This window comes from Motacilla alba, unplaced genomic scaffold, assembly GCF_015832195.1.
Source record: "Motacilla alba alba isolate MOTALB_02 unplaced genomic scaffold, Motacilla_alba_V1.0_pri HiC_scaffold_28, whole genome shotgun sequence".
Lineage (NCBI taxonomy): Eukaryota > Metazoa > Chordata > Aves > Passeriformes > Motacillidae > Motacilla > Motacilla alba.
In genome coordinates this window covers 1862280-1889954 of record NW_024037374.1, presented here as the reverse complement: position 1 = coordinate 1889954, position 27675 = coordinate 1862280, and the positions used below count along the sequence as shown (strand labels likewise).

Sequence of the window (27675 nt, the reverse complement as noted above, 5' to 3'; positions counted from 1 at the left end):
TTGAAAAGCACATTTCTCTTGCTGAGCAGCTCTTCTGCCAGCCCAGCAGGGCTGGGGCACTGCCTGCAGCCAGCCCGGGCACAGCCCAGAGGCACAGAGAGCTTCAACCAGTCAGGGCTGGGAAGGTGCAGAGAAGTGCCTGGGGCAGAATCCCTGCCAGCCCTTGGCACAGGAACCTCTGGCTGCAGGACAATGCAGCTGCAGCTCCTGCAGTGCTCGCCTAAAGCTGGAACATCCCAATGCCTACAGACCCTGTGAGTACATTCTCTGATTGTCTCTTGTGCAGAGCAGCCAGGGGTGCCCAGGGCTTTCGTGCAGAGCAGGCTCCTGCAGCCCAGGGCGCTGTGCTGGGGCAGGGACTCTGCTGCCTGCCAGGGACAGCTCTCAGCCAGCCCGGGGAGCTGCTCTCATCACTGGGGGGGGCAAGATGTGGGTGGAAGAAGACAGCTGGTAAGGCTTAGAAGTGTTCTCCTTGTGTGGTGAGGATGTTACATTGTTCATGACTGCTCCCAGCAGGACATTTTAACTCCAGTACATTTCCAAGTAGATTATACACTGAGCACAGTGAGGCACTGGGCGCATAAAAAGGAATTTTTGCTTTTTTAATATACTGCTCGGGGTTGCCTGGATAGGAAATTGCACATATATATTCACCTCTCAGTTCAGGTGGAGAAAAAACAAACAACTTTGCTCTCAGATATTACTAAACCAAGCAGTGACAGATATCAGCACAGGTCCCCATAGAGGCAGCATCAGTGTCGCTTTTCCAACCTCCTCAGGGTTGTTCTAAGGTTGCCATCAGAGCCTGCAGAGCCAGAGCTGCCCCTGGGCAGTGCCTGAGCTGGAGGGGTCTGCAGGGCAGAGATGAGCCCCCAGGGCGGGGCTGGGCTCTGGCAGCACTGGCAGGGCCCAGCCCTGGCCACAGGGAAGCAGCTGCTGGCAGGGAGGGACAGCTCCAGGCAGCAGAGCCCTGGGCAGGCAGTGGGGGGAAAGTGCCTGAGGCTGTGCTGGGATATTTGAAGTCCTCTCCAAACCCAACTATTCCATGATTACTTTTTTTAGAGATCCCCTTTGCAAGGCACCGCAAATGTCGAACAGCAGCTCCATCAGCCACTTCCTCCTGCTGGCATTGGCAGACACGCGGCAGCTGCAGCTGCTGCACTTCTGCCTCTTGCTGGGCATCTCCCTGGCTGCCCTCTGGGCAACGGCCTCATCATCAGCGCCGTAGCCTGCGGCCAGCACCTGCACACGCCCATGTTCTTCTTCCTGCTCAACCTGGCCCTCACTGACCTGGGCTCCATCTGCACCACTGTGCCCAAAGCCATGCACAGTTCCCTCTGGGACACCAGCACCATCTCCTACACAGGATGTGCTGCACAGGTCTTTCTGACTGTATTTTTTATCTCAGCAGAGTTTTCCCTCCTGACCATCATGTGCTACGACCGCTACGTGTCCATCTGCAAACCCCTGCACTACGGGACCCTCCTGGGCAGCAGAGCTTGTGCCCACATGGCAGCAGCTGCCTGGGCCACTGCCTTTCTCTATTCACTGCTTCACACGGCCAATACATTTTCCCTGCCCCTGTGCCATGGCAATGTCCTGGGCCAGTTCTTCTGTGAAATCCCACAGATCCTCAAGCTCTCCTGCTCCAAGTCCTACCTCAGGGAACTTGGCTCATAGTGTTCTCAATCTGTTTATGTTTTGGTTGTTTTGTGTTCATAGTTTTCTCCTATGTGCAGATCTTCAGGGCTGTGCTGAGGATCCCCTCTGAGCAGGGACGGCACAAAGCCTTTTCCACCTGCCTCCCTCACCTGGCTGTGGTCTCTCTGTTCCTCAGCACTGTCATGTTTGCCTACCTGAAGCCCCCCTCCCTCTCGTCCCCCTCCCTGGATCTGGCCCTGTCAGTTCTGTACTCCGTGGTGCCTCCAGCCCTGAACCCCCTCATCTACAGCCTGAGGAACCAGGAGCTCAAGGCTGCAGTGTGGACACTGATGACTGGATGCTTTCAGAAACATTAAACTGCTGGCCAATTTCTGCCAATCACTTCTAATAAAAGTATTCTTTAAATACTTCTTGTTGGTTCATTTTGGAGCTGATTTTTCTTTGGTTTTTTTTTTTTTTCATATTGTCCACAAAAAATGTCATTGTTTGTGCCATTTCTCATTTTGTTTCTCTCCACCTTTCCTGTGGCCACAGAACTTGTCAATGAATGGCTGTACTCTTGCAGGCTTTACAGGAACTAAAGGATCTCCTAGCAGAGTTTTCTGCAGAGATGCCCTTTGGTTGCCTCCTCTGGAGCTGCAGCAGCAATGTCTGTGTGCAGAGCTGGGGGCAGATCAGTGCTGGCCCAGCAGCTGTGCCCAGCAGCAGCAGCAGCACTTGGTGTTGCCAGTGCTGCTGCCGGGGCCCTGCCCCGCTGCCCTGGTGGCCCTGGTGTTGCTGTAGGGCCTGAGTGCTCTCGGGGCCGGGCACAGTGCTGGGGGTGGCAGTGCCGGGGCTGCAGCAGGGACAGGCCATGGGCACTGCTGGGGCAGCGCTGACGCCTCAGGCCAGGGCCTGGGGGCTGCAGGCTCCTTGCCCAGGCTCTCTCAAGAACACACCCATGCCAATGTTGAGCACAGAAAACCCCCGTGAGCAGCCCCAGGGTGGCCGTGGGCAGGCTGGGGGCAAACAGCATGGCTGGGGCTCTGCAAGGGCCCTGGGGCACACGGGAAGGAGCAGCAGAGCAGGGGCTGATCCATCCCCAGTGCGCTGCACAGCCCAGGGCAGCGTCCCAGAGCGTCCTCATGGAGCTGCCAACACCATCCCCCCCTCTGCAGCCCTGGCCTCTCCCCCAGCTCACACAGGTGCCGCATCCTTGCAGGCACAGGCACGGCAGCACTGGCTCAGGAGCCCCTGTTTGCATTGCACACAGCAGGCGGGAGCACCCCCATGCTGCTGCTGTGGGGACATCAACCTGAGGGAGCACAAATGCCATCAGCCCCTGGGGCCAGCAAGGGCTGGGGGACAGCAGGGAAAGCACTCAGCTTTGTGCTGGCCTCTGCAGTCAGCCAGAAAGTTTGTTCCCATCAGCTGGGAGTTTCCTGTCCCACTGCAGACGCTGTTGCTCAGAGCCAGGGCTGCCTGGCAGCCACCCCCAAACTGCCCTGAGCATTTCCTGGGCTTCACCTTTGATTTCTTTACTCTTCCCTTGCCCAGATTTCTTCTTCTTTCCCAGCCCTGTTCCCTGCCCTGCAAACAGCCCATCCCTGTTTGCCCTTTCTTCTCTGGCCCCACTCCTCATTGCAGTTCCTGACTTGGCACCATGGGAACGGCCCTTGGGGAGCAGGATCATCCTCCAAGTGCTGCAGCAATTGTCTGCAGGCTCCTGCAGTGCCCCGTGCTGCTCCCTTGCCAGAGGCAGCCCAGGCCAGGGGTGCCCATCTGGGCTGCTGTGTCTGCCTGTGGGGCTCCCTGTTCTGGGCAGTGAGGAGGAGCTGCAGAGGCTCTGCAGCACTGACAGGATGGCTTTGGGGCTGGCAGGAGAAGCTGAGGCACCTGGGCTGCTGGAGCTTCTGAAGAGGAGGCCCTGGGCTCATCCTGCCACTGCTCCAAGGGTGGTTTCAGAGAATCTCAGAATCAGCAAGTTTGGAAAACACCTTGGAGATCATCAAGTCCAACCTTACCTTTTCTAAGCCTCTTCTTCTCCAGGATAAACAACCCCAGCTCTTTCAGCCACTCCTCACAAGACCTGTTTTCCAGATGCCTCCCCAGCCTTGTTGCCCTTTTCTGGACATGCTCCATCCCTTCCATGTCTGTCCTAAATTGGGGGGCCAGAACTGGACACAGCACTCGAGGTGCTGCCCAAGCAGTGCCCAGCACAGGGCAAGAATCCCTGCCCTGCTCCTGCTGGCCACACCATTCCTGATGCAGGCCAGGAGCCATTGGCCTTCTTGGCCACCTGGCACACTGCTGGCTCATGTCCAGCCTGCTGTCCAGCAGTCCCTGCAGGTCCCCTTTCTGCCTGGCTGCTCTCCAGCCACTCTGTCCCCAGCCTGTTGTGCTGCAGGGGTTGTTGTGGCCAAAGTGCAGGACCCGGCACTTGGAACTGTTAACGTCACCTTGTTGGATTGGGCCCTGGATCCAGCCTGTCCAGGGCCCTGTGCAGAGCCCTCCAACCCTCTAGCAGATCAACACTCCCAGACAACTTGGTGTCACCAGGGTTCCATGAGGCCCCAGAGTGTCCCAATGGTCTCCATGATTCCATGAGGCCTCCCAGTGTCACAATGTCCCTTTGGTTCCATGGGACTCCTTCATGTCACAAAGTCCCTCGGATCCTTGAGGCCCCACAATGTCATCATGGAACTGTGGTCCCCAAGGCCCTGCCGGTGTCACAGTGGATTCTTGGTTCCATGAGGTCTGGCAGTGCAGCAATTCTCTCCCAGGTTCCACAGTGTCACAATGATCTCTTGGTCCGAAGGGCCACCACGGTGTCAAACATGTTTCCTTCATTCCAGGAGTCCCTGAGGAGCAGCACTGGCCCCTTGATTCCATGGGACCCTGCAGTGTCACCATGGCCCCATCGTGACACCAGGTCCTGCTCTGTCACAATGCTCTGCATGGTTCCACAAGGCCCTGCAGGGTCACAGTGGCCTCTTGGCTCCATGAGGCCTCCGAGTGCCACAAGGAATTCCTTGGTGCTGCAGTGTCACAGTGGAGCCCTGGTGACACAAGATCCTGCAGTGTCCCCAGGGTCCCTTGGTTCCATGGGACACCACAGTGTCACAATTGTTCCCTCGGTTCCCAGAGCCCTTGCAAGGGAGCCATGGCCCCTTGATTCCATTGTCCCCAGGCTCTCCCAAGGGTCTCCTTTGTTCTGCAGGCCTTGTGGGGCAGGGCCAGCACCTGTGCAAAGCATTGAAAACAGGCAAGTGGCCCAGAGAGGAGGCTGCTCTGTGCCCTTGGTGGCATGGACAGAGCAGGGAGGGGGCCCAGGATATTTGTCCCTGCCAGCCTCTGTCCCCAGGCCTTGGCAGCCCTGGCTGCTGAGCCCAGCTTTGCCCTGGGCTGAGTTTGGCTCTGGCCCAGCTCCATCCTCCTGCGGGGCTCAGGGCCTGTTCCTGGCCATGGCCAGCCCTGGCCGGCCTCTCTGCTGGCCCAGAGGCCGGCAGAGCCCGGGGCAGGGCTGTCTGTGCAGCCCCACAGGTGCCAGGGGCTCTGCAGGAGCTGGCAGAGGCTGCCCAGCAGAAAAGCCATGGGGCACAGAGAGATCCAATCCCAGCTGGGCACCCCAAGGCACAAGTGGCACTGCCTGTTCATGGGCACACAACTGATATCTGCCTGGAATGGGGCACAGGTGTTAATACTTGAACATGTCGTATTATAAAAGCACATCTCCATCAACCAGATTATTAGAATACTTTTTAACAATTGCAAAATTTCCCCTCTAGGAACAGAAATTTCCTGGAAATACTGATTGCAGGACAAGAAATACTGCAATCATGTGACTTGTGTTTGCAAAGAGCAAATCTAGGCAGAATCGGGGCAGGGAGGGTTTGGGGAGACCTTGGGATCTGTGCTGGGCACAGAAGGTGTTTTCCATTGCTCTGAGACTGTCTGCTGTGGAAGGGGGATTTAATATGCAGCAGAGGAATGACTTTTGCATTTGATGGAGCTGTGCCTTGCCTTGGCTTTGTTGGCTGACAAGAAATGAACATCCCTCTGTGTCTCGGGCAGCTCCTTCTGCAAGGAAAGCAGGTGGGAGTTGGAGCCAAGGAGCTGAAAGCTGCAGGTGCAGCCTGGGCTGGAGGGAGCTCAGATTTGCACAAGGCTGCTCTGAGTGCCAGGCCTTGGATGGGGGAAATGGTGGGGTGGGGGTAGGGACAGAGTCTGATTGATTGTCAGACAATAATATTTCAATTCAAACTGCATGAGGAGGTATTTGGACTCAATGTCAATTGGAGATTGCACATATCAATGTATTACCAGGAAACAAAACCTAAACAGGAGCAAAAAAGAATTTCCTCACTATCTTTGTAAGTATAATATATTCCGTTTGAATACACTGCTGGAATCTGTCTAATAACCACAAAAAAATTTGGAAAGTGAAATTAATTTATTCCCAGAGGCTTGGCCTGTTCAGGTGTTTGGATGTTCATGAGCCCTGGGACACTGAATTCCTGCACTGAAGAGCTGAAGGCTGAACAAGCCTCTGCAGCAGTACAACTCAGCAGCAGCCTCCAAGTTGCTGAGGATGTCAGCAGCCCCCACTGAGGCCATCCCTGGCCAGAGCCCGTGGGGGAATGGGCAGACAAGGAGAGCGTCCCTGGGGCTGGGCCAGCACAACTCAGAGGCACCAGCGGCTCCAGCTGGGAAATGGAGTGTGGAATGGGGCTGGGAGAGCCCTGCCTGGGCTGTGCCAAGCAGGACACTCAACCGTGACTCCCATTCCCCAAACAACTCTCTCAGTGAGACATTTAAAAGGAATTGCAATTGTTTGTGTTCTCTGAGTTGGACTCCCTGGAGAAATACCACCAAGAGATTCTCAGCAGCCCAAAACAACCAAACAGCCTTTACCAGGAACTTTTGAAAATCGGAGAAACTTAGGCAAAAGGTTTAATAATGACATTGTAGAGGTTTTGGTTTGTAAATTTAAATTGTTTTAATTGGACCTTTGGTTCTATGCAGACGTGCAGTGTCACAAGGTCTTCTTGGTTTTACCAGGCCCCACAGTATCACAATGGTCCTCCTGGTTCTGTGGGGAACCCCAGGGTCACAATGGTCTCCATGATTCCATGGTGCCCCTCAGTGTCACAATGGCCCCTTGGCTCCATGAAGCTGTCAAGTGTCTTAATGGTCTCTCCATGGTTCCATGAGGTCTTGCAGAATCACAATGGACCCACTGGCTCATCGGGTCTCACAGTGTCACAATGGTCTCTTGTTTCCATACGCTGCAAAGTGTCATAATGGCCTCCATGGTTCCATGAGGTCCCATGCTGTCACAATGGACCCTTGGTTGGATGGGGCCTCACAGTGTCACAATGATCCCTACATTCCATGGAGCCACACAGTGTCAATACAGTCCCCTGGTGCCATGAGGCCCAGCAGAGTCACAGTGCTCTCCATGATTCCATGAGGCCCTACAGTGTCACAATGGTCCCTTGGTCTCACAGGGCCCCACAGTGTCACAATGCTCCCTTGGTCTCACAGGGCCCCACAGTGTCACAGTGCTCCCTTGGTTCCATGGGCCCTGTGCTGCTGCATTCCCCCCTCCCCTTCTCAGGCCGCCCTGCCAGCTGAGAAATGCTCCTTGGGCCTCGGCCTTGGCCAACAGCCCCTGGGCTCAGCTCCTCTGCAGCTCATCACAAACACTGGCTGCCCCAGGCACTGCTGCTGCCCAAAGAGCTCCTGCTTTCTGTAGGAGCAGCCCTGGGAACTGGTTTTGTTCCCTCAGTGCCACAACATCCCTGTTCTCACACTGCCAAAGAAAGCTGTTGATGCCGAGTGCGGCCAGGATGAGCCATTGCTGGGACTGAAGCCCCTCTCTTGGGGCCCTACAAACAGCTCCAAAAGGAGCCCCTTGGAGCTCTCCTGGGCCAGCGACTCCCTCTGAGTGGGGCCTCTCCCAGCCGGGAACTCTCCCGTTTGCTGCACTCAGGGATCCCTGAACAGTGACGGAGCCTGGGCCGATCCCCCCACTCCTCCAGGCTCAACCCTTCACCTGCTGGGGAGATGCCAAAGCATCCACAGGGAGCATTTCCTGCCCTCAGGGGAATTTCTCACAGGTGCCTTGCACTGACTCTTGGTGTCTGTGTGCACACAGGAGTGTCTGTGCTGGGGAAATGGGGCAGAAATGCTGCTCTCTGAGGGGCTTGAGTGCCTTGGATAGCTGAGTCAGTCAGGCCTGTAGGTAAGGTTAGATCACAAGGTCCAAGCTAATTTAATTGCTGCTAAGAGTTCTTTTGCTAAGTTGTTAAGTTTAATAGAAGTTATAACTAATGTAAATATTGTTAAATGTTATTCTTCTTTTAAATTGTTGAGTCATAGGTTTTAGGTTAAATCCTGTAAAGTGCAGTCCTTTTGCTAAATTGTGAGGTTTAAGGTAGAAGTTAAGGTTAAGGTATAAGTCAAATCCTGTTAACTTTGACCTCTGTTAAGCTTTTGGGCCGTATTCCTTTTATCCTTTCCTCACTGAGCTTTTGTCACACACACACACACACAGAGGAACAGTTCTCGGTTCATTTCTGGTTTGATTGTCTGGATTTTGTTTGGTTTCGTTGTTGCTTTGTTTCCTTGCTGTGCCTGAAGTGTCCAGTCAGGAGCAGAGTGACTCTTGCCAAGAAACTTCATGGTGCTGTCGCTGAATATTAAATCTGGTTTTTGCTGCTCCCTTGCCAGGGATTTTTTCAGTGCTCCCAAGCCCTTGTTCATAACAGGGTGAAGGAGCCCTGGCCCAGGCTCTGGCCCTGGGAGACAGGGGGACACAGCTGTGGGGGTCCCTGTCCTTCTGTCCCACCCCCCACAGCCCAGGCCCCCCGTCCCCGTGTCAGGCTCTCGGGTTGATCTCGTGGAACATCCTCTGGGGGAGGCTACGGCGCCGGGGCAAGGGGGGAGCCACGGGGACAGGGAACCCCGCTGTGCATGAGCTGCTTTGGACTGCTCTAGGGGGAAATGTGAGGGGGAGCTAGGACAGAGTGACCTCCCCAGTGACCTCACACAGCCCCTGATGTCACACAGCCACCTGTAATGTCACACTGCCTAATCTGTGATGTAACATAAACATTCTCTGTGATGTCACACTGCCTTCATGTGATGCCACACAGCCCCCTATTATCCACAGAGCCTCCCTGTGATGTCCCCCTGTGATGTCCCCCTGTGATGTCATACAGCTGCTCTGTGATGTCACAGAAGACTCAGTGTTGTCACAAAGTAACACTGTGATGTCACAGCCTGTTCTGTGATGTCACAGCATGCTCTATGATGTTACACAGCCACCCGGTGATGTCATAACCCATTCACTGATGTCACAGTGCCACTCTCTATGATGGCAGGATCTGCTCTATGGCCTCACACCCTACTCTATGATATCACAGAAAGCTCTGTGATGTCACAAAACCCTCTCTGTGATGTCATACTGCCACTCTCTAATGTCACAGCACACACTTTGACCTCACATCCTGCTCTATGACGTCACACAGCCATGCCATGATGCCACAGCCTGCTCTGTGATGTCACACAGTCCCCTCTATGATGCTCAGTGACATCAAAAAAAAACCAACTCTGTGATGTCATAGCCCAACCTCTGACCTCGCACAGCCCACACTGTGCTGTCACCCAGTGCCTTTCTGACATCACAGCTGCTCTGTGCCCCTATGACGCAGCCATAGAGGTGCTGCTGTGACACAGCCCCCTCTGGGACATGCCACAGCCCCTGCCAGTGCTGAGCCCCTGTGAGCTCTGTCTGGGCCCTGCTCGTGTCCCTGAGCTGCCCTGGCAGTGCCCCAGCCCTGCTGGGCTGTGCACAGGAGCTGCTCCTGGCCAGAGCTGTCTCTCTGCAGCGCTGCCCTTGCCAGGAGCTGCCTCTGGGCCAGGAGCCCGGCCCAGCTCAGCAGCACAGACACAGCACAAGGACTTGAATGTCCTCTGGGGCTTTGGTGCTGTTTTGCATCAGCCTCAGTCCCTCAGAGTGTGCTCAAATAAACTTGTCAAAAGTCAAAATATATTGAAACACAGAAGTTTCTCATACTTAATAAAGATTCTTCTGAGGGACAGGACTGAGAAAGTGTCCCCAGGTTCCAGGCAGAGCAGAACACTGGACGCAGTGATGACAGGTAGGGACAAGCAAGGGAAAGGTGTCTCTGATGCTGAGCAAACCTGTGCCTCTGTCCCTGCAGGCTGTCGTCACCCCCCGGCTGCGCCACCTGGCTGGCCCCCTTCCTTTGCTGACAGCTCTGCCTCCTGCCTGCCTCTGCCTGCCCACACAAAGCCTTGGGCTGCTCCAGTCTCCTTCTGGGGCACGTGCTGCACCACAGCCCTGCCCTGGCAGGGAAATTCCTTTCTCCTGGTGTCCAGTCTGGACCTCCCCAGCTGCCCTTGGTGCCATTGTTCCCTTCTCATGCTTATATCCTCTATGAAGAAAAGCTCCAGCCTCTCTGAAACCACCCTTCAATCCCTGCCAGGCTACTCCTGTTCTGTCCTCAGTCTCCACACCACTGAGCCCAGAGCCCTCAGCCTCTACCTGCTGCTCATGGGATGAGGCCTCCAAACCCCACACTGGGAGATTTTTGGTTCCTTTCCAAGATCTGTGAAAATGGGAAAATTGTGGTCAGAGTTATTTTTTCCCAAATCTTGCAGTGACAGAACAAGGGTCAGTATGTTTAAAATGAATGAGGGTAGATTTACATTTGTTGGAAGGAGGAAACATTTTACAAGTATGAGAGTGGCACAGAACTAATGCGGCTTCTGCTGGGTTTCAGGGTGTCTCAGAGGGCTGCTGAGATAGTGCAGCCCTGTTTGTCACAGCTTGTCTGAGTTCCTAGGCAGGTGTCAGCCACAGGCTGCCTTAGCAAGCTTCAGTGAAATCATCTCTTTAGTGATTATCAGCTCATTGTGTGATTTCAGCCCTTAGCTTGCTAGGTGCCACAGGCAGGCAGACGCAGGGAGAGAGAGGAGAAGCGCCGTGTGAGGTTCCACAGGAAAGTCTTTATTAGGATCTTCCACAAAGGTTCTCAGGGACAGCTCTTCTAACAAGCTGGGAAAAAGTAGCCCTTTATATCGGTTACAGGGGTTTTAGAAATTGTCCAATAGTAAGGGTCAAAGGAAAGTGACCCATAGTCTTACAGAGAGATAAGCAAGGGTCCAAAGGCGGAAGAGAGTGGCTTCTAAGGTCCAGTCATCATGACTCGGCATTTCCTATCTTGGGCTGCTGAACGCCAGGGAGCCCTTGCAAGCCCTGGGCCTGCTACACAGGAGGACGTGGAGACCACCAGCCAGGTGTCTTCCCAACAAGGAGCACAGGAAATGTGGGTAATCAGGGCTCTTCCCAACATGGGTCCTCCAATGGGGATGAAGTTGGGGCAGTGCACAAAGCTCTTCCTGCAGCTGGGGCATTTGCAGGGCTTCTCTTACCAGTGCCTCCGTTGGTGTCTGATCAAAGTAGAGCTCTGGGTGAAGCTCGTCCCACACTGGGGACACTCGTAGGGCCTCTCCCCAGTGTGGATGCACCGGTGCCTGACGAGACTGAAGTTTTGCTTGAAGCCCTTCCCGCAGTTGGGGCAGTGGAAGGGCCTCTCCTCGGTGTGAATCCGCTGGTGCTGGAGGAGACTGGAGCTGGTCTGAAACCTCTTCTGACACTCGGGACACTCGTAGGGCCTCTCCCCAGTGTGGATCATTTGGTGAATGATCAGGTGGGACCTCCAGCTGAAGCTCATCCCACATTCCCCACACTGGTATGGCTTTTCCCCAGTGTGGATCCTCTGGTGGCGGATCACATCGGAGCTGCAGCTGAAGCTCATCCCACATTCCCCACACTCGTAGGGCCGTTCCCTGGTGTGGATCCTCTGGTGGCAGATCAGGCTGCAGCTCGATCTGAAGCTCATCCATCATTCCCCACACTCATAGGGCATCTCCCCGGTGTGGATGCGCCGGTGCCACAACTCAGGTGGGAGTTGTGCTTGAAGCCCATCCTGCAGTCAGGGCAGCAGAAGGGCCTCTCCTCGGTGTGAATCCGCTGGTGCTGGAGGAGAAGGGAGCTGATCCAAAACCTCTTCCCACACTCAGGACACTCGTAGGGCCTCTCCTCAGAGTGGATGCGTTGGTGGATGATGAGTGCGGAGCTGCACCTGAAGCCCTTCCCACATTCCCCACACTCGTAGGGCCATTCCCCAGTGTGGATCATCTGGTGGCAGATCAGGTCAGAGCTCTGCCTGAAGCTCTTCCCACACTCCAAGCACTTGTAGGGCTTCTCCCCATCATGAAGCTGCTCATGGACCACCAGCTCCGAGCTCTGGCTGAAGCTCTGTCCACCTTCCTGGCACAGGCTGGGTCTTTCCTCCTCAGAGCACCCTGGCCTGGGTATGCAGCCCCTCGTCCTGAGGGATCTCCGCGGCTTTTCTTCCGCATTGGATTCCTGTGCCCTGGAGCCTCTCAAAACGGCCTCTTCCAGGAGGTTTTGCTGTGGGGATTTGTCCTCCCTGGTCTCCATCCTCAGCTCCTTGTCTGCAGGAGGAAGGACAAGGAGAGGATGGGATTTGCCTCCATGCCACAGGGAAGGGGAAGGAGATGCCCCCAGGGCATCCCCAGCAGGACGGCGCTGGCAGCAGGGTTGTCCTGCAGCCAGGGGCCATGCTGGGCTGGGAGATGGAGCAGGACAGAGGGGGAAAGGGGCACTGACTTCCTCCTCACCTGCCTGGGTGTCCTGGGACATCTTCCTCTTCCTCGCAGCCTCCTCCTCTATCCGGCCCATGTTTGGGAATGAGAAATCCTGGTCTGGGGAAAAACAAGGGGTGAGCACATTGAGTTTGACGGTGCCTCTGCCCAAGTCCATCTCTAAAAGTCACCGGCCATCTGGGCTCCATAAAAACCTCCCAAACACCAAGATTCAGTCCTGAAAATGCCTCCCAGGAGTTCTCCATCTCTGGTCTCTTCCCTTTTGGTGTTTGGGGGTTACCCCCTGTCCCAGCTGCTGGGGGTCACACTTTTACTGGGGGGTCCCCAATCTACTCAGTCTTCACCCTCCCCAGGTTGCTGGGAGTCCCAGGAATACGAAAAGTTCCCCCTTTTCCATCTCCCCACTTAGGGATGCTGGGGGTTTTGGGGTCCCGGGGTCCCTTCTCCCCTTATTGTCTGCTTTGGGGTGCAGGGGCTCCAAGGATTCCCCCCTGCCCCTCTCCAGGCTGTTGAGGGTCCCCCCTCTCTGGGCTCCCCGCTTTGGGCTCCTGGGGGACACAGGGCTCTGCTCCTCCAGGCTGCCTCTGCCAGCAGCTGCCACCGGGACCCCTCAGTGTCCCCCCAAGGGGCATTTTCCGCTCAGCTTTGCACTGACATCATACTGGAATCATACTGGGATCATACTGGGGGCAGCTGGGCCCATGCTGGGGCAGACTGCAATCACACTGAGGGAGACTGGGATCACTCTGGGATCACACTGGCAGTGAGTAGGAGCCTCTGGGGGGCAATTGAGACCATGCTGGGGACAAATGGGATATAGTGGGAGCCAGTGGGATCATGCTGAGGGTGACCAGCAGCAGCTGTGAGCCACTGAGATCATGCTGGGAGCAACTGGGAGGAACTGGGAGTGACTGGGTGCATGCTGAGCGTGACTGGAAGCAACTGGGCTTATACTGGGATGAACTGGGATTGTGCTGGAGGTGACTGCGATCATACTGGCACTGTGAGTGCAACTACACTGAGGCTGACTGGGAGTGGTTGTGAGCAAATGGGATCAGGCTGGAAGGAACTGGGTGTGACTGGGAATATGCTGGAAGGAACTGGGGTACACTGGGAGAGACTGGGAGTGACTGGAACAAAAGTGAAAGGGAGCAACAGGAACCATGTGGGGCACAACTGGTTCATACTGGCAGTGACTGGGAGAACACTGGGGTCATCTCTGGATCATACTGGGAGGGACTGGACTAATACTGGGAGGGTCTGAGAGTGACTGGGAACACACCATGCACATCATCTCCCATACTGGAGGTGACTGGGAGCAACTGGGAGCACGCTGGGAGCAAACGGCATCATACTGGGACTGACTGGCTTGATCTAGCTGGAGGCAACTGGGACCATACTGGGAGCGATTGGACCTAACTGGGATTATACTGGGACCATACTGGGAGTGATTGGACATAACTGGGATTATAATGGGACTGTACTGGGAGTGATTTGACATAACTGGGATTATACTGGGACCATACTGGGAGTGATTGGAAGTTACTGGGATTATACTGGGACCATACTGGGAGCGATTTGACATAACTGGGATTATACTGGGACCATACTGGGAGTGATTGGAAGTTACTGGGATTATACTGGGACCATACTGGGAGTGCTGGCATGTGACAAGGATCATACTGGAGGTAACTGGGCTCATATTGGTGTAGAAAGGGAGCACCTGGGATCACACTCTGGGCTGCTGGGAGCAACTGAGAGAAACTGGGATCATGCTGCAAGCAAGCTGGAGGAACTGGGAATGACTGGATGCATGCTGGAGGCAACTGGGATATACTGGGTGTGACTGGGATCATACTGGGATAACAAGCACCTTACTGGGACCACTGGAAGTGTCTGGAAATGACTATGAACATGCTGAGGGCAACTGGGATATACTGGGAGTGCCTGTCACCATACTGGGGATGACTCAGAACACACTGGGAACAATGGGAACCATGCTGAGGAGAACTGGGACCCTATGCTGGGAACTGAGGACAACTGGGAGTGACTGGAAACATGCTGGCAACAACTGGGATATACTGGGAGAGACTGGGAGTCACAGGGATCATACTGGAGGCTACTGGGGTCATGCTGGCATTGACAGGGAGCAACTGGGATCACACTGGGGATCACTGGGATCATACTGGGAGTGACTGGGATCATACTGGGATGATAGTGGGTGTCAATAGACCCTGACTGGGGATTACTGGGAACTACCAGGCCCATGCTGGGAGCTCCCTGCACACACACTGGGAGGAACTGGGAGCAACTGGGAATGACAGGATGCATGCTGGTGACAACGGGGATGGACTGGCAGTGACTGGGATAAAACTGGGGGCAGCTGAACCACGCTGAGGTAACTGGGAGTGCCTGGCAATGACTACGAGAATGTTCAGGGCAACTGGGATATACTGGGAGTGCCTGAGACCATGCAGGGGACTGGGACCACACTGGGAGCCACTGGGAATGTGCTGGGGGCAACTGGGACCATGCTGGGGGTAACTGGGGGCAAGTGTGAGTGACTGGGGCTCTGCTGGGAGACACTGGGATCATACTGGGATCACACTGGGAGTGACTGGGACTATACTAGGGGCAACTGGGAGAACTAGGAACACATTGGATCAAAGTGGGAGCAACTGGGAGCATGCTTGGGCCAAACTTCAGCATAATGAGGAATGACTGGGAGCACCTGGGCTCATGCTGGGAGCAGCCCCTGCCGGCCCCGGCAGCCCCGAGCCCCTTTCCCGGCCATGCCGCCCCTCCAGCCCCAGCACCCCCCAGTGCCGGGGTGCCGGCAGTGCCAGGGGTCCCCCCCTCTCGGGGTCCCCCTTTGCCTTCTGGGGCTCTCCTCTCTCCAGCCTCCCGCTCAGGGAAGCCGCGGCTCCCCCGGGGCTCCCCAAAACCGGTGTCCCCCCGCCGGGACTCTGCCGCCACTGCTGCCCCCACCGGGACCCCCCAGAAACACCTCCCGGGGACCCCCCGATGTCCCCCCGAGGGCCATCTGCGGCTCGGCTTTGGAGCCCTGCGAGCTCCAAACATCCCCCCCGAAAAACCCCAACCCCAGGCACCCCCGGGGTATTTGGGGCGAGCTCCCCCTCCCCGGGCACCTGCGGGATGGGGGCGATGCTCCCGGGGTGCTGCGAGCTCAGGCAGCGCCGGAGCCGCGCGGTTCCCCGTCCTCTCCTCCTGCTGCTTCTGCTGCCGCTCCGCCTCTTCCTCCCTCCCTCCTCTTCCTCGCCCGCTGCCGGAGCCCTCGCAGCCCGCGGGAGCGGCGGGGATGGAGCCGGGACGGGTCGGAACGCAGAGAGGGCTGGGGGGATGCCAGGAGTGGGAGTGACTGGGCTGTGCTGCGATCATGCTGGGAGCAGCTCCTGGGTGACTGAGTTCTACTGGGATCATCCTGGGATCATCCTGGGAGTGAGCAGGAGCAGCGCGATGGCTCCAGCGCTGGGGCTGGGGGCGCTCAGGGGGGAGCGGGACCCCCGGCACCGGGACCCTGAACCGCCATCGCCGGCACCGGGACCCCCCTGCTCCCCTTATGCTGTCCAGGGACCCCCTGGATCCCCCATTTCCTGACATCAGGAGCCCCTGCTCCCCTCTTCCCGGCCATCCCATGGCTCCCAGCCTCCAGACTTGCTGTATGTCTGACCCTGGGACACCCTTGAACGCCTTGGAGCCCCATTCCTGCCTTTCCCAGCCCCCAGCCCCACCTTTGTGCAAAGCCAGAGACCCCCTGAACTCCCTGAACATCCCGGGTGTCCCCACCCTGGTACCCCCTTGTTGGGAAACCCTGGACTCCCCTTTCCTAGGCTCAAGGACCCCTTGGAACTCCCTTCTACCTCTCCACATCCCTGCCCCCCCCATTTCTGTGACCCTGAGACCCCCCTGCACCCCCATTCCTGAGAATGCAGATGCCCTTTACCCCTCTGTCTGGCACTGAGACCCCCCCCCCTGCACCCCCTTATCCGGCACCAACACAACCTTTTCCCATTCCCCGCCTCTCCCAGCCCCCAGCCCCACCCTTTTCCCTGACCTGGGACCCCTGGGCCCCCATTCTTGCCTTTCCCATCCCCCAGCCCCTCCTTTCCTCACACTGAGCAGCCCTGGCACCCACTTTCCTGGGCACAGGATTCCCTGGACACCCCATCCCAGCTCTCCCAGTCCCCGCACCCCCTGTCCTTGGCTCTGAGCCCCTGAACCTCCTTCCCAGCTCTGCCAGCTCTCCATGTCCCCCCTTTCCTTGGCCTGTTGACCCCCCTGGATCCCCAAACTCTCACTTTCAACCCCCCAGCTCCCCCAAATCTCTGTGTCCCCCCAGTTCTGCACTCCCTGCACTGCCTGGAAGTGGCGCTGTCGGAGCCTGGCCCGGGGGTCCCCCAGTCCTTGATTGTGGGGGACGTGGACGGGACCCCCTGGGAGCGCTGGGGCAGCGAGCGGGGCCGGATGGAGCCGCAGACAGCGGGGATGGGGGCGGGAGCTGAGCCGGGATATTGGGATGGCCAGGGCCGGGATATGGGGATAGCCAGAGCTGGGATATTGGGATAGCCAGAGCCGGGACATTGGGATGGCCAGAGCCGGGACATTGGGATGGCCAGAGCCAGGACATTGGGATGGCCAGAGCCGGGACATTGGGATGGCCAGAGCTGGGATATTGGGATAGGCAGAGCTGGGATATTGGGATAGGCAGAGCTGGGATATTGGGATAGCCAGCCCCAGCTCAAGGACAGGAACTGGCCCATGGCCGACAGTGACCTGGAGACGGGGCCGGTTCAACCAGAGCGGGGGGAGTGGGGGGAGCCAGGGGCTGGGCTGGGATCTGTGGGAATGGAGGACTCTGAGGGGCTGGGATGGGATCTCTGGGGATGGGGGGATCTGTGGGGCTGGGATGGGAATCCAGGGAGCTCCAAGGGGCTCCCTGGGGCTGGGACATGACTCCATGGGTCGGTTCTCTCCTCATTCCCAGGTCTCCACATGCTGCAGGAGGTTTCCAGCTGTGACCTCCTGTCCTGTGGAATGTCCATGGATCCTATGGGTACGGCTACGAGGGCTGGGATTTCATCTCCTTCCAGCTGGGATCCGAGAGCTTTGCAGGGTCCGATGGTGCCACCTGGATCACCCAGAGGTGCTGGGAATCCAAAGGGATCATGGTGGGGCAGATGAAGCATTAGCTGGGACACACCTGTGTGGAAGAGGTCCCAAAATACATCAGATGTGGTCGGGAGGCTCTGGAGCACAAAGGTGGGTGTGGGAGGGGAAGGGCAATTCCTATGGGATTGGGGGATTCAGGAATGGGGGACTTGAAAATGCAGGAATTGCCATGGAATTTCCATGGCCAGATCTCACTCTCATCCCAGTCAGGTGAGAATTCCAGGGATGGATCTCCTCCCTAACCCACTGCCATGGGAACTCCATGGGGAAATAATTTGAATTGATGACCAATCCAATGGCAGCAGTGCAATGAGGAGTAATCCCTGCTGGGATTCCATGGAACATCAGTCCCAGTCCTTTGCCCAGGCCCGCTCTGCTGTGCCCGTGGCAGTGCCAGGGGAGTGCCCTGTCCCTGCCCTGAGCCCAGCACGAGCCTTTCCTTGGCTGTTCCGTGCCCTGCCCGGGGCAGGAGGGCACTGCCGGAGCGGCTTTGGTGGCCCCGGGCACCCGGCCGGGCTGCAGCCGCTGCAGGGGCTCCTGGGGAATGTTCCAGAGCAAAGCTCAAAGCAAACAACAGTTCCTGGAGGGGATTCTGCCCCTGGGCCTGTGCTGGGAGCCCAAGGGCAACAGCCCAAAGTGCTGGAGCTCAGTGTCCCTCGGCCAGGCCGTGTTCCCTGGCTGTCCCCTGTCCCTCGGCTGTACCCTGTCCCTGTCCCCTGTCCCTTGGCTGTCCTCTGTCCCTCGGCTCTGTGGGGCCGGGGGTGGCAGCAGGACCCGAGGCAGCCCTGGTGAGGAACAGCCCTGAGCCCCAGCTGGGCCAGTTCCCCCAGTTCCCCCCAGGTCACTCCCAGCATGGGCCCTGTGGCTCCCAGTCATCCCCAGGATGGTCCCAGTCACTTCCAGTTACACTCAATATCATCCCAGTATCATCCCAGTCACTCCCACTATGATCCCAGTATAATCCCAGCATGGTCCCAGGTGTTCCCACTCACCCCTGCTATAGTTCCAGGCACTCCCAGTATGGTTCCAGTCCTTCCCAGTACGATTCCAGTCTGAACCCAGTCACTCTCAGTACGGTGCCATTTGTCCTCAGTGTGGTCCCAGTCACTCCAAGTCACCCAGTATGATTCCAGTCACTCCCAGAATGATTCTAGTCTCTCTCACATACTGCCCGTACTATCCCAGTAACTTCCTTTATGTTTCTTCCGTTATTCCAGTCACTCCCAGTCTCTCCCAGTATATCCCAGTTGCCCCCAATGTGTTTCCACTCACTCCCAGTTGCTCCTAATAGCTTCCAGTATGATTCCAGTTGCTCATAGCCACTCCCAGTCACCTCCAGCATGATTCCAGTCACTTCCTGTATATCCCAGTTGCCCAAACATGATCCCAGTTGCCCTCAGCCTGCTCCCAGTCCCTTCCAGTACGATCCCAGAATGACCCCAGTCACCCTCAGTGTGGTGCCAGTTGCTCCCAGTATGATCCCATTTGTCCCCAGCATGGTCCCATCTCCTCCCAGTGTGATCCCAGTTGCCTCTAGCACACACCCAGTCCCTCCCAGTATGATCCTACTCTGATGCCATCATGATCCCAGTTGCTCCCAGCTTGGTCCTAGCTGCTCCCAGTTGCTCCCAGTCGGATCCCAGTTGCTCCCAGTGGCCCCTGTGTTATGGTTTGGAATGGGAGGAAATTTTGGGAAGGTTTTTGTGTATCTGACAGTCTGTTGAACTGCTGGAAAGCTAGACACGCTTTTGTGAAACACACATGTTAAAGACGAAAAATTTGGAAGCTCTTTTTTCCTCTGTTGGTCGGCAGGGAGGTGGTGGGTTTCGGCTTCGGCTCTGTGCCTCGGCTGGGCTGGGCTGGGCAGTCTTGCTGCGGGCTGGGCTTCTCTTCTGTTTTCTGGGCTGCTTGCTGGCTTCTCTCTCTCTGGGCTCTGCTTTGGCCGGGCTGGGCTTCAGCAGCTGCCAGGCAGGAAGACAAGGGAGGCTGCGGAGCTTGAGCCAGAGCAGGGCTGGCTGTGGCTGTGAAGATCTTGCTGCCAGGCTGCTTCTTCTCAGCGTGGCTGAGACCTGTAGCTGTAGACCAGACTTCTGTAGCTGGTGTAGAAAACTAAAAACTAACTATAAAGCTGATCTGAACACAACTTAGCCTCAGCTTTCTGTTACAAGGTATTGGTGGGTTAGGTAGGCTTCAGGTGTGATGGTAACTTTTTCAGTACTTCAATCTTCTTTTGAGTGAGAGAAAAGAACAAAATGCAAGTGTATGAAAAAGAACATGAAGACATTAAAGTTAATAAAGAAGAAGTCTTAGATGGGAGGGGTGAGAAGATGCTTTGTTTTTAGAGCTGAAATCTTCTTGTAAGCTATAAAGAAAATATCTTTTTCCTTGTAACACATAAAACCATAAGGAGATGAAAGTGTTCAAACTGAGATCAAGTAAAGGCCTCTATGTTAAAGTAGGCAGATGTTAAAATAGCTGTAATCCCATGAGAAGTTTGAACAGAGAAAGAGAGAAGAGTACTCTTGTGCTTCTAAAAAAAGAAGTTCTCTGTTCCCAAAGATTAAGATGATTTTAGAGACTGATAATGAGAACTTTTGCCTTTAAACAGCTCATCTTTAAAACAATACACCATAAATCAGCATAGCTCATTGACAAGCTGTGGAAAGGCTTGTAGAAATAAGAGAGATTTCACGATAGTAAGGTTCTTCGGGTAGCTGTTATTCGTGACGAACCTGAGAACCACAAGAAAACTGTTTTTTCCTCTTGTAGAAAAGCCTCCATAACTTTAACAAGAGGGACTTCTCTCCCTAAGTGAACTTAAAACAGACTATTTTAGAGGTAGTAAACTGACTAGAAATCCTAAGTTCAGTTTCTTTACATTGTCAGTGAGAAAGAAAAAGTCTTGGGGAGCAGAGAAGTATTCTGAAAAGTTTGTTCTGATTCTTACTACCTTTTTTTTTCCTTTTAGTTACTTTTAATAATTTTTTTCTTTATACTCTTTTAAAGTTTTAAGCCCACTTTACCTTTCTCCTAATCCTAGGAGACAAACAAACAACAAAAAGTGAGTGTATTAGTAATTAACCAACACCAAACCCATCACGTTCTTTAGTACATTAGCCAAAAAAATCTCAAAATTAGAGAAATCCTAAATTAGCAATCCAAAACCACTGCACCCTAGCACAGACCCAGTCACTCCAGGTATGATCCCAGTATGAATCCACTATGATCCCAGTCTTCCCCAGCATGGTCCCAGTCAATCCCAGTTGCCCCCAGTGCAGACTCTCAGTGACTCCCAGTCGCTCTCAGTGTGTTCCCAGTCACCCCCAGTATGGTCACAGACACTCCCAGTCAATCCCAGTTGGTCCCACTGTGATCCCTGTTGCCCCAGTTCTGGCCCTGCTGGGTCCCAGGGTGCTCTGATCCTGCTCCCAGTGGTCCCAGTCCTGAGCGTGGTGTGTCCCGGTGTGTCCCGGTGTGTCCCGGTGTCCCAGTTCATCCCAGCCTGTCCCAGTCTGTCCCGGTCCCTTCCCTTCCCTGGGAGTGACTGGGATCATACTGGTGGAAAGTGGAACCTTACTGGGCCAAGTGGATATGACTGGGAATGACTGTGAGTATGCTGAGGGCAACTGGGATGTACTGGGAGTGTCTGTAACCATACTGGGGTGACTGGGAACACACTGAGAGTCCCAGCAGGTCCAAGGATACCATGGTGACACTAGGGAACCTCATGGAACCCAGGGGATCATTGTGGCACCACTGGAGCCCATGGAACCAAGGGGCCATGGTGACACAGCGGGGCTTCATGGAGCCCAGAGACCATGATGACTCTGTGGGGCCTGATGGAACCATGGAGACCATTGTGACCCTTTAGGGCCTCATGTCACCAAGGGGGCATTGTGACACCTCAGGGCCTCATGGAAGCAAGGGACCATTGGGACACTGTGGGGCCTCGTGGAACCCAGGGAACATGGAACAGGTTTGGCTGGCTTGGCCTCCCATGGGCCACCTGACAGGTCTGGCTGATCTTGGGATGTCAAGGGCTGCCTCTCATCAGCTCTTGCAGCACTGCGACTCTGTATTTTGGTTGCTAAGGAAAAGAACTGTCCCTCTTTTCAGATGCCCATTGCCAAAATTAGTTCTCTCCCTAAAAAATTTCCTATAAGCAAGGGTATCTCTCAGAAAAAATCCTGCCAGCTCTGGCTGGCCTTGGCCTCTGGTGGTCACCTCTCATCTGTCCCTGAAAGACTGGGGCTCTATTCCTTCATTCCCATGCAGAAGAACCAGCTTTCATGTCCAGGGGCCATGGCCATAATTAGAATTTGGCCTCCCAAATTCTGGATATCCAAGGATTGCTCCCAGACAACAGTAGCCAGGACAGACAGGTCAGGTAGGCCCTGTCCTCTGGTGATTTTCTTTGACTATGAGCTGAATGTTTTCATTTGGAAACACCTTGGAGAGCGCCCAGAGATCTCCCAAGGAGGGGTTTTGAGTCTTTGGGCACATGACCATTATAGAGGGACAAAGGAGCTCTGTGCTCTGTGCTGTTGTGGTGGTTTTGAATCATGGAAGTGATGTTCTAAGCGAAGCTGCTAGCAGTATCCTCCGTGTTTGACAAAAAAAGACCTGATCAGTAATTAGCATTGAGAATTGACAATCTGTTAAACCACTCAGGAAACTGTACACGCCTGTGTGAAGACACATGTTAAAGAAGAAAATGCCAGGGAGGGTCTCTTACCCTTCTGGCTGGCAAAGAGGCAACAAGGCTGATCTGGTTTCCATCTCATCCAGGGTGGGCCGGGTGGCTCCTGCCATGGGTCTGGGCCCCTTCCCAGGGAGCCCGCCAGGCCCCATCGGCTGCTGGGCAGGGAAAGGGGAGGCCCTGGGGCTGAGGCTGGGCTGGGCCGTGGCTGCGGTTGGGAACATCTGGGCGCTACCAAGCCCTGCCCTGCTGCCAGCCTGGGCTGAGCCAGGATCCACCAGGCCCCAGGAGCAGCCCCAGGCCAGGCCAGGTCAGCCAAGATTCTGCCACCATTGGGGTTCACGCACAACCACCCGGGCAGGGGGAGGAGAAGCCATTGGCCCCTGGCCGTGCTGCTGCTGTTTCTGGCCTGGCTGCTGAGATCCTGGCCCTCCCCCCAGCGCGGCCCATCCTGACACAGCCCCAGCGCAGCCGCTGCAGAAACCTCCATGGTAAAACAGCTCCGGCCGCAAGTACCGAGCCCGGCCGGGGTCACGTAACCATCTGCAGGCCCCGGGCGAGATATGAACTCTTTCAGTGCTTCCATCCTCCCTGGAGTGAGAGAAAAGGACAAAGTGCAGGCACAGAGAGGAGCAGCATGAAGACACCGAGGTCAGTGAAGAGAAAGTTGAGTCCCAGATGGGAGGGATGAGGAGATGCCTTGATCTTGGGGCTGAAATCCTCTTGTAAAGCTATGGAGAAGGATGTAACTGATACACCAGACTCTCTTTTTCCCTATAACACACTGAAAATTATGGGGAGATGACTTCTTTGGCAAAGGCCTCCATGCTAAAGTAAGCAAATGTTGAAGTAGCTGTGATCCCATGAGAACTTTGTACAGAAAAAAAAGAGAAGAGTGATGAGACCCTGTGCCCTCAGGGAGAGAAGAAAAAGATCTCTCTTCCCAGAGATGAAGATGATTTCAGTAATAGATGAAGAGAACATTTGCTCTTAAACAGCTCATCTTCAAACTAATAACCCCTGAGCTGACATGGCCCATAAACACAACTGTGGGAAAGGCTGTGAACAAATGGGTGGGACTTCTTCATAAATGTAGATTTTTGGGGTGGCTGCTATTCGTGGAAATTGAGAGCCACGAGAGAATTGTTTTCTTACAGAGAAAACTCCACAGCATGAAAGAGAGACTCCTCTCCTGAAGAGAACTGAAGAAAGACTATTCTAGAGGTAAGAAACTGAAAATCTTAGGTTTCTCTCTTTACATTGTCAGTAAAAAAACAAAAGGCTCTAGGGAAAGAAGTGTTCTGAAAGTTTTGTTCTGATTCTTATTACTCTTAATATTTATTACTATTATTGAACTTTTCTTTATACCCTTTTAATGTTTTAGACCTACGTTGCCTTTCTCCTAATCCCACCTCACAGCAGGAAATGAATAAGTATATTCTAGTGAGTGCACTGGTAATTAGCCAACACTGAACCCGCCACATTAATTGATACATTGGCCAAGAAATCTCAAATTGCCAGAACCAAAACCACTACAGAAAGCTTCCTGATGAGCTGCACAAGAAGACAGAGAAATCAAGGCAGAGCCATGGTTTCTCTGGACTTGCTTGATCCTAATGAGCCCTGTGGTTCTTTTGGAGCTGAGCCCTGGAACCTCAGGGCCTGAGAGGAGATTGCACAAACTTTTCCAGGAGTCAAAGTCAGAAGAAAACTTTAAAGTGTCTAAAAGAATTAATGAGTCGCACTGAGGTCCATCCCCAACATAGGCTGCCCATGGACTCCTTGGAGGAGAGAATTTGAGGCCAGGATGACACAAAAACCTCTCAGGAACCTCAGTGAGGAAAGAAAATTCCAAAGTACCTTAAAAACTTTGAGTATCTCAAAGTATTAATGAGCCCCACTGAGTGTCAGTACAAAGCTCTCAAGGGACTCGTTAAAGCAGATAATTGGGGCCAGGATTGCACAAACCTCTCACAGAGTCTGGATCAAAAGGGAAACACCAAGTACCTGAAAATAACTGAAGTACCTTGAAGCATTAATGAGCCCCACTGAGTGTTGTTACTGACAAAGCCTCTCCAGGGACTAATTACAGCAGATCATTGGAGGCCATGATTGCAGAAACCTCTCAGAGACTCCAAGGCAAAAGCAAAAGCCAAAGTCCTTTGAAAAGCCTGCAGTCCCTGGGAGCATGAAGGAGCCCCCAGGGCCATTGCTGAGCAAGGCTCCCCAGGGACTCCTTCCAGCAGATCCTTGAGGCCACTGGCATGTGGGCTAGGGGGGGATGCTGAGGGCAGGACAAGGGGCTGCCAGTGGCCAGCCTGGCTGGGGCTGTGCCAGGAGGCCCCAGTGCCTCAGGACAAGGTGTCTCCTGCCAGCCCTTGGTGGCACAGAGCCTGCTGTGCCCCAGGGCACCAAGCCTTGGCTTCTCTTTGTCCCCACCTGTCATCACTGCCTGCAGTTCTCTGCTCTGCCTGGGGCCTGGAGACACTTTCTCAGTGCTGTCCCTCCCTGGGACCCATTAAAAGTCCAAGAAACTTTGGAGTGTGATTGTGACTTGGAGCTCTGCAGAGGTTTCTTCAGCTCCCTCTCAGGGACTGATGTTCAGGGCCTGAGCACAAAGCCCCAGAGGGTCATTAAAGTCCTTGTGCTGTGGCTGTGCTGCTGAGCTGGGCTGGGCTGCTGGCACAGAGGCAGCTCCTGGGAACCAAGAAGAGCTTGAAAAGCACATTTCTCTTGCTGAGCAGCTCTTCTGCCAGCCCAGCAGGGCTGGGGCACTGCCTGCAGCCACCCGGGCACAGCACAGAGGCACAGAGAGCCTCAATCAGTCAGGGCTGGGAAGGTGCTGAGAAGTGCCTGGGGCAGAATCCCCACCAGCCCTTGGCACAGGAACCTCTGGCTGCAGGACAATGCAGCTGCAGCTCATGGAGTGATCTCCTACAGCTGGAACATCCCAATGCCTACAGACTCTGTGAGTACAACTCTGTGTATTTCTGGGGCAGAGGAGGTGAAATGCTCATGAAGCTCTGACATGCTGAGGGGTTCTGATCAGTCATAGAATATTTCCAAGACAAGGATTTCAATGGAAATTAGGAATCTTCCATAAACTAGGTATTCAGTTTCCTGCTATTGGAGAAAGACAGTGATGGGAGACAAATATTAAAGTTTGATTATGAATTATTAGTTGTGAATTCTGACAAGTGCCTGAGACATCCCAACTGTTCCTTTTAGTGATCAGTAGGTTCACAGAAGATCCCTAATGTGCTTCCAGCCTCCCGCCTATGGACAGCAGCAGCATCACCTTTCCAGGACCCATCAGGCTCAGTCTGAGCTGTCCTTTCTCCAAGCTGCAAATACAACCTGCCCCCAGCCAGTGCCCTGCAGACAGGCAGGCTTCTGTAGGGCCAAGGAGAGTGCCCAGAGATTTGGGGTCTGTGAGTGCTGGCAGGGAGAGATCAGGCACAGGGAAACACCTGCAGGAGGAAAATATCCAGGAAGCAGGGAGAAGATTGGGTAATGGGAGGAAACAAAACCCCAGAAATACTGTGGCAGGGAGAGTTTGGAGATCTCCACAGGTGATCCAGTGGAGATCCTCCCTCTGAACAAGCCCCCTCCCTCCTGTCCCCCAGCCAAGCCTCTGCCCTCAGGGCGGGGCTCCAAGGCGTGAAGCCTCTCCTGTGCAGGCAGAGCTGCAGCAGAGCCGTGGGGCAGCTCTGCAGCCCCGGGCCCAGCTCCCTCTGCAGAGCACAGGGTTGGGAGCAGCTGCCCGGCACTGGGGGCTCTGGCAGGGGGCACAGCTGGCTCAGGGTGACGCTGTCGCCAGTGCCTGGCTCTGGGCAATGCTGTCAGTGCAGCCAGGGAAGGAACTGCAAATCCCTCAATCCAATGCCATCATAAGGACACTTGGAATTCTCCCTGAGATTTCAGTCCAAGCTGGGAGCTTCAGTCCAGGATGCAAACCTGTCCTAGAGCATCTTTGAGTTCTAAGATTGATAGGGAAAGGCAGAGGTGTTCTGGCACTAAAAATGCTGCTGGGTTTGGGAAATGAGCAATGTGAGTGCTTGGCTACAAATGTGGAGCTTATTTGTGGGATATCCATCTGCTCTCAGCAATATCTGGTGATCTTTTAAGTAAAACATAGGAGTGTGAACATCCTCCATTTGAGAAAAGTGAAAGCCCAGAGAAACTCCAAAGAGAATGAACTGACAGACCATTTCCCCCCAGTCTCCACACATCATCTTTTCTCAGGGAACTCCCTCAGTTCTACCAGAGGGTAGCAGAAATGATGATGGTTTCTGATATCCATGAATACCAGGAAAGATATGGAGGAGCCTATAAACAAAACCTCGGATCTTGAAAACACTGAAGACCATGTCTGTGTGTTCCTGGGAGGGTGTATGGGAAATGGCTTTGATTTTGGTTACAGGCATCTCCTCTTACACATCACTTTCCTTTCTCCATGAACAGGTCCCCATGTGCAGCCCCAGCAAATGTCCAACAGCAGCTCCATCAGCCACTTCCTCCTGCTGGCATTGGCAGACACGCGGCAGCTGCAGCTGCTGCACTTCTGCCTCTTGCTGGGCATCTCCCTGGCTGCCCTCCTGGGCAACGGCCTCATCATCAGCGCCGTAGCCTGCGGCCAGCACCTGCACACGCCCATGTTCTTCTTCCTGCTCAACCTGGCCCTCACTGACCTGGGCTCCATCTGCACCACTGTCCCCAAAGCCATGCACAATTCCCTCTGGGACACCAGGAACATCTCCTACACAGGATGCGCTGCCCAAGTCTTTTTTTTTGTCTTCTGCACAGCAGCAGAGATTTCCCTCCTGACCATCATGTGCTACGACCGCTACGTGTCCATCTGCAAACCCCTGCACTATGGGACCCTCCTGGGCAGCAGAGCTTGTGCCCACATGGCAGCAGCTTCCTGGGCCAGTGCCTTTCTCACTGCTCTCATGCACACGGCCAATACATTTTCCCTGCCCCTGTGCCATGGCAATGCCCTGGGCCAGTTCTTCTGTGAAATCCCACAAATCCTCAAGCTCTCCTGCTCAAATTCCTACATTAGGGAATTTGGGCCTCTAATGGGCACTGCTTTTCTGTTATTCGGCTGTTTTGTGTTCATAGTTTTCTCCTATGTGCAGATCTTCAGGGCTGTGCTGAGGATCCCCTCTGAGCAGGGACGGCACAAAGCCTTTTCCACCTGCCTCCCTCACCTGGCCGTGGTCTCCCTGTTTATCAGCACCTCATTTTTTACTTACCTGAAGCCACTTTCAATGTCCTCCCCATCTATGGATCTGGCCCTGTCAGTTCTGTACTCGGTGGTGCCTCCAGCCCTGAACCCCCTCATCTACAGCCTGAGGAACCAGGAGCTCAAGGCTGCAGTGTGGAGACTGATTACTGGATGCTTTCAGAAACAATAA

General features: G+C 54.8%; 1 protein-coding gene and 2 pseudogenes across 1 annotated transcript; 2 read left to right on the top strand and 1 right to left on the bottom strand.

Annotated features, from left to right (window-relative positions):
- The window catches only part of LOC119696323, a 1148804-nt pseudogene extending 1136371 nt beyond the window's left edge, over positions 1 to 12433 (bottom strand).
- Positions 1 to 27675, top strand: part of LOC119696322 — a 2199709-nt pseudogene that overhangs the window by 1188004 nt on the left and 984030 nt on the right.
- On the top strand, positions 151 to 27675 carry LOC119696351 (olfactory receptor 14J1-like). Its single transcript, XM_038126059.1, has 2 exons — positions 151 to 254; positions 26720 to 27675. The coding sequence occupies exon 2, from the start codon at positions 26743 to 26745 to the stop codon at positions 27673 to 27675; it is 933 nt and encodes a 310-aa protein (XP_037981987.1). The 5' UTR covers positions 151 to 254; positions 26720 to 26742.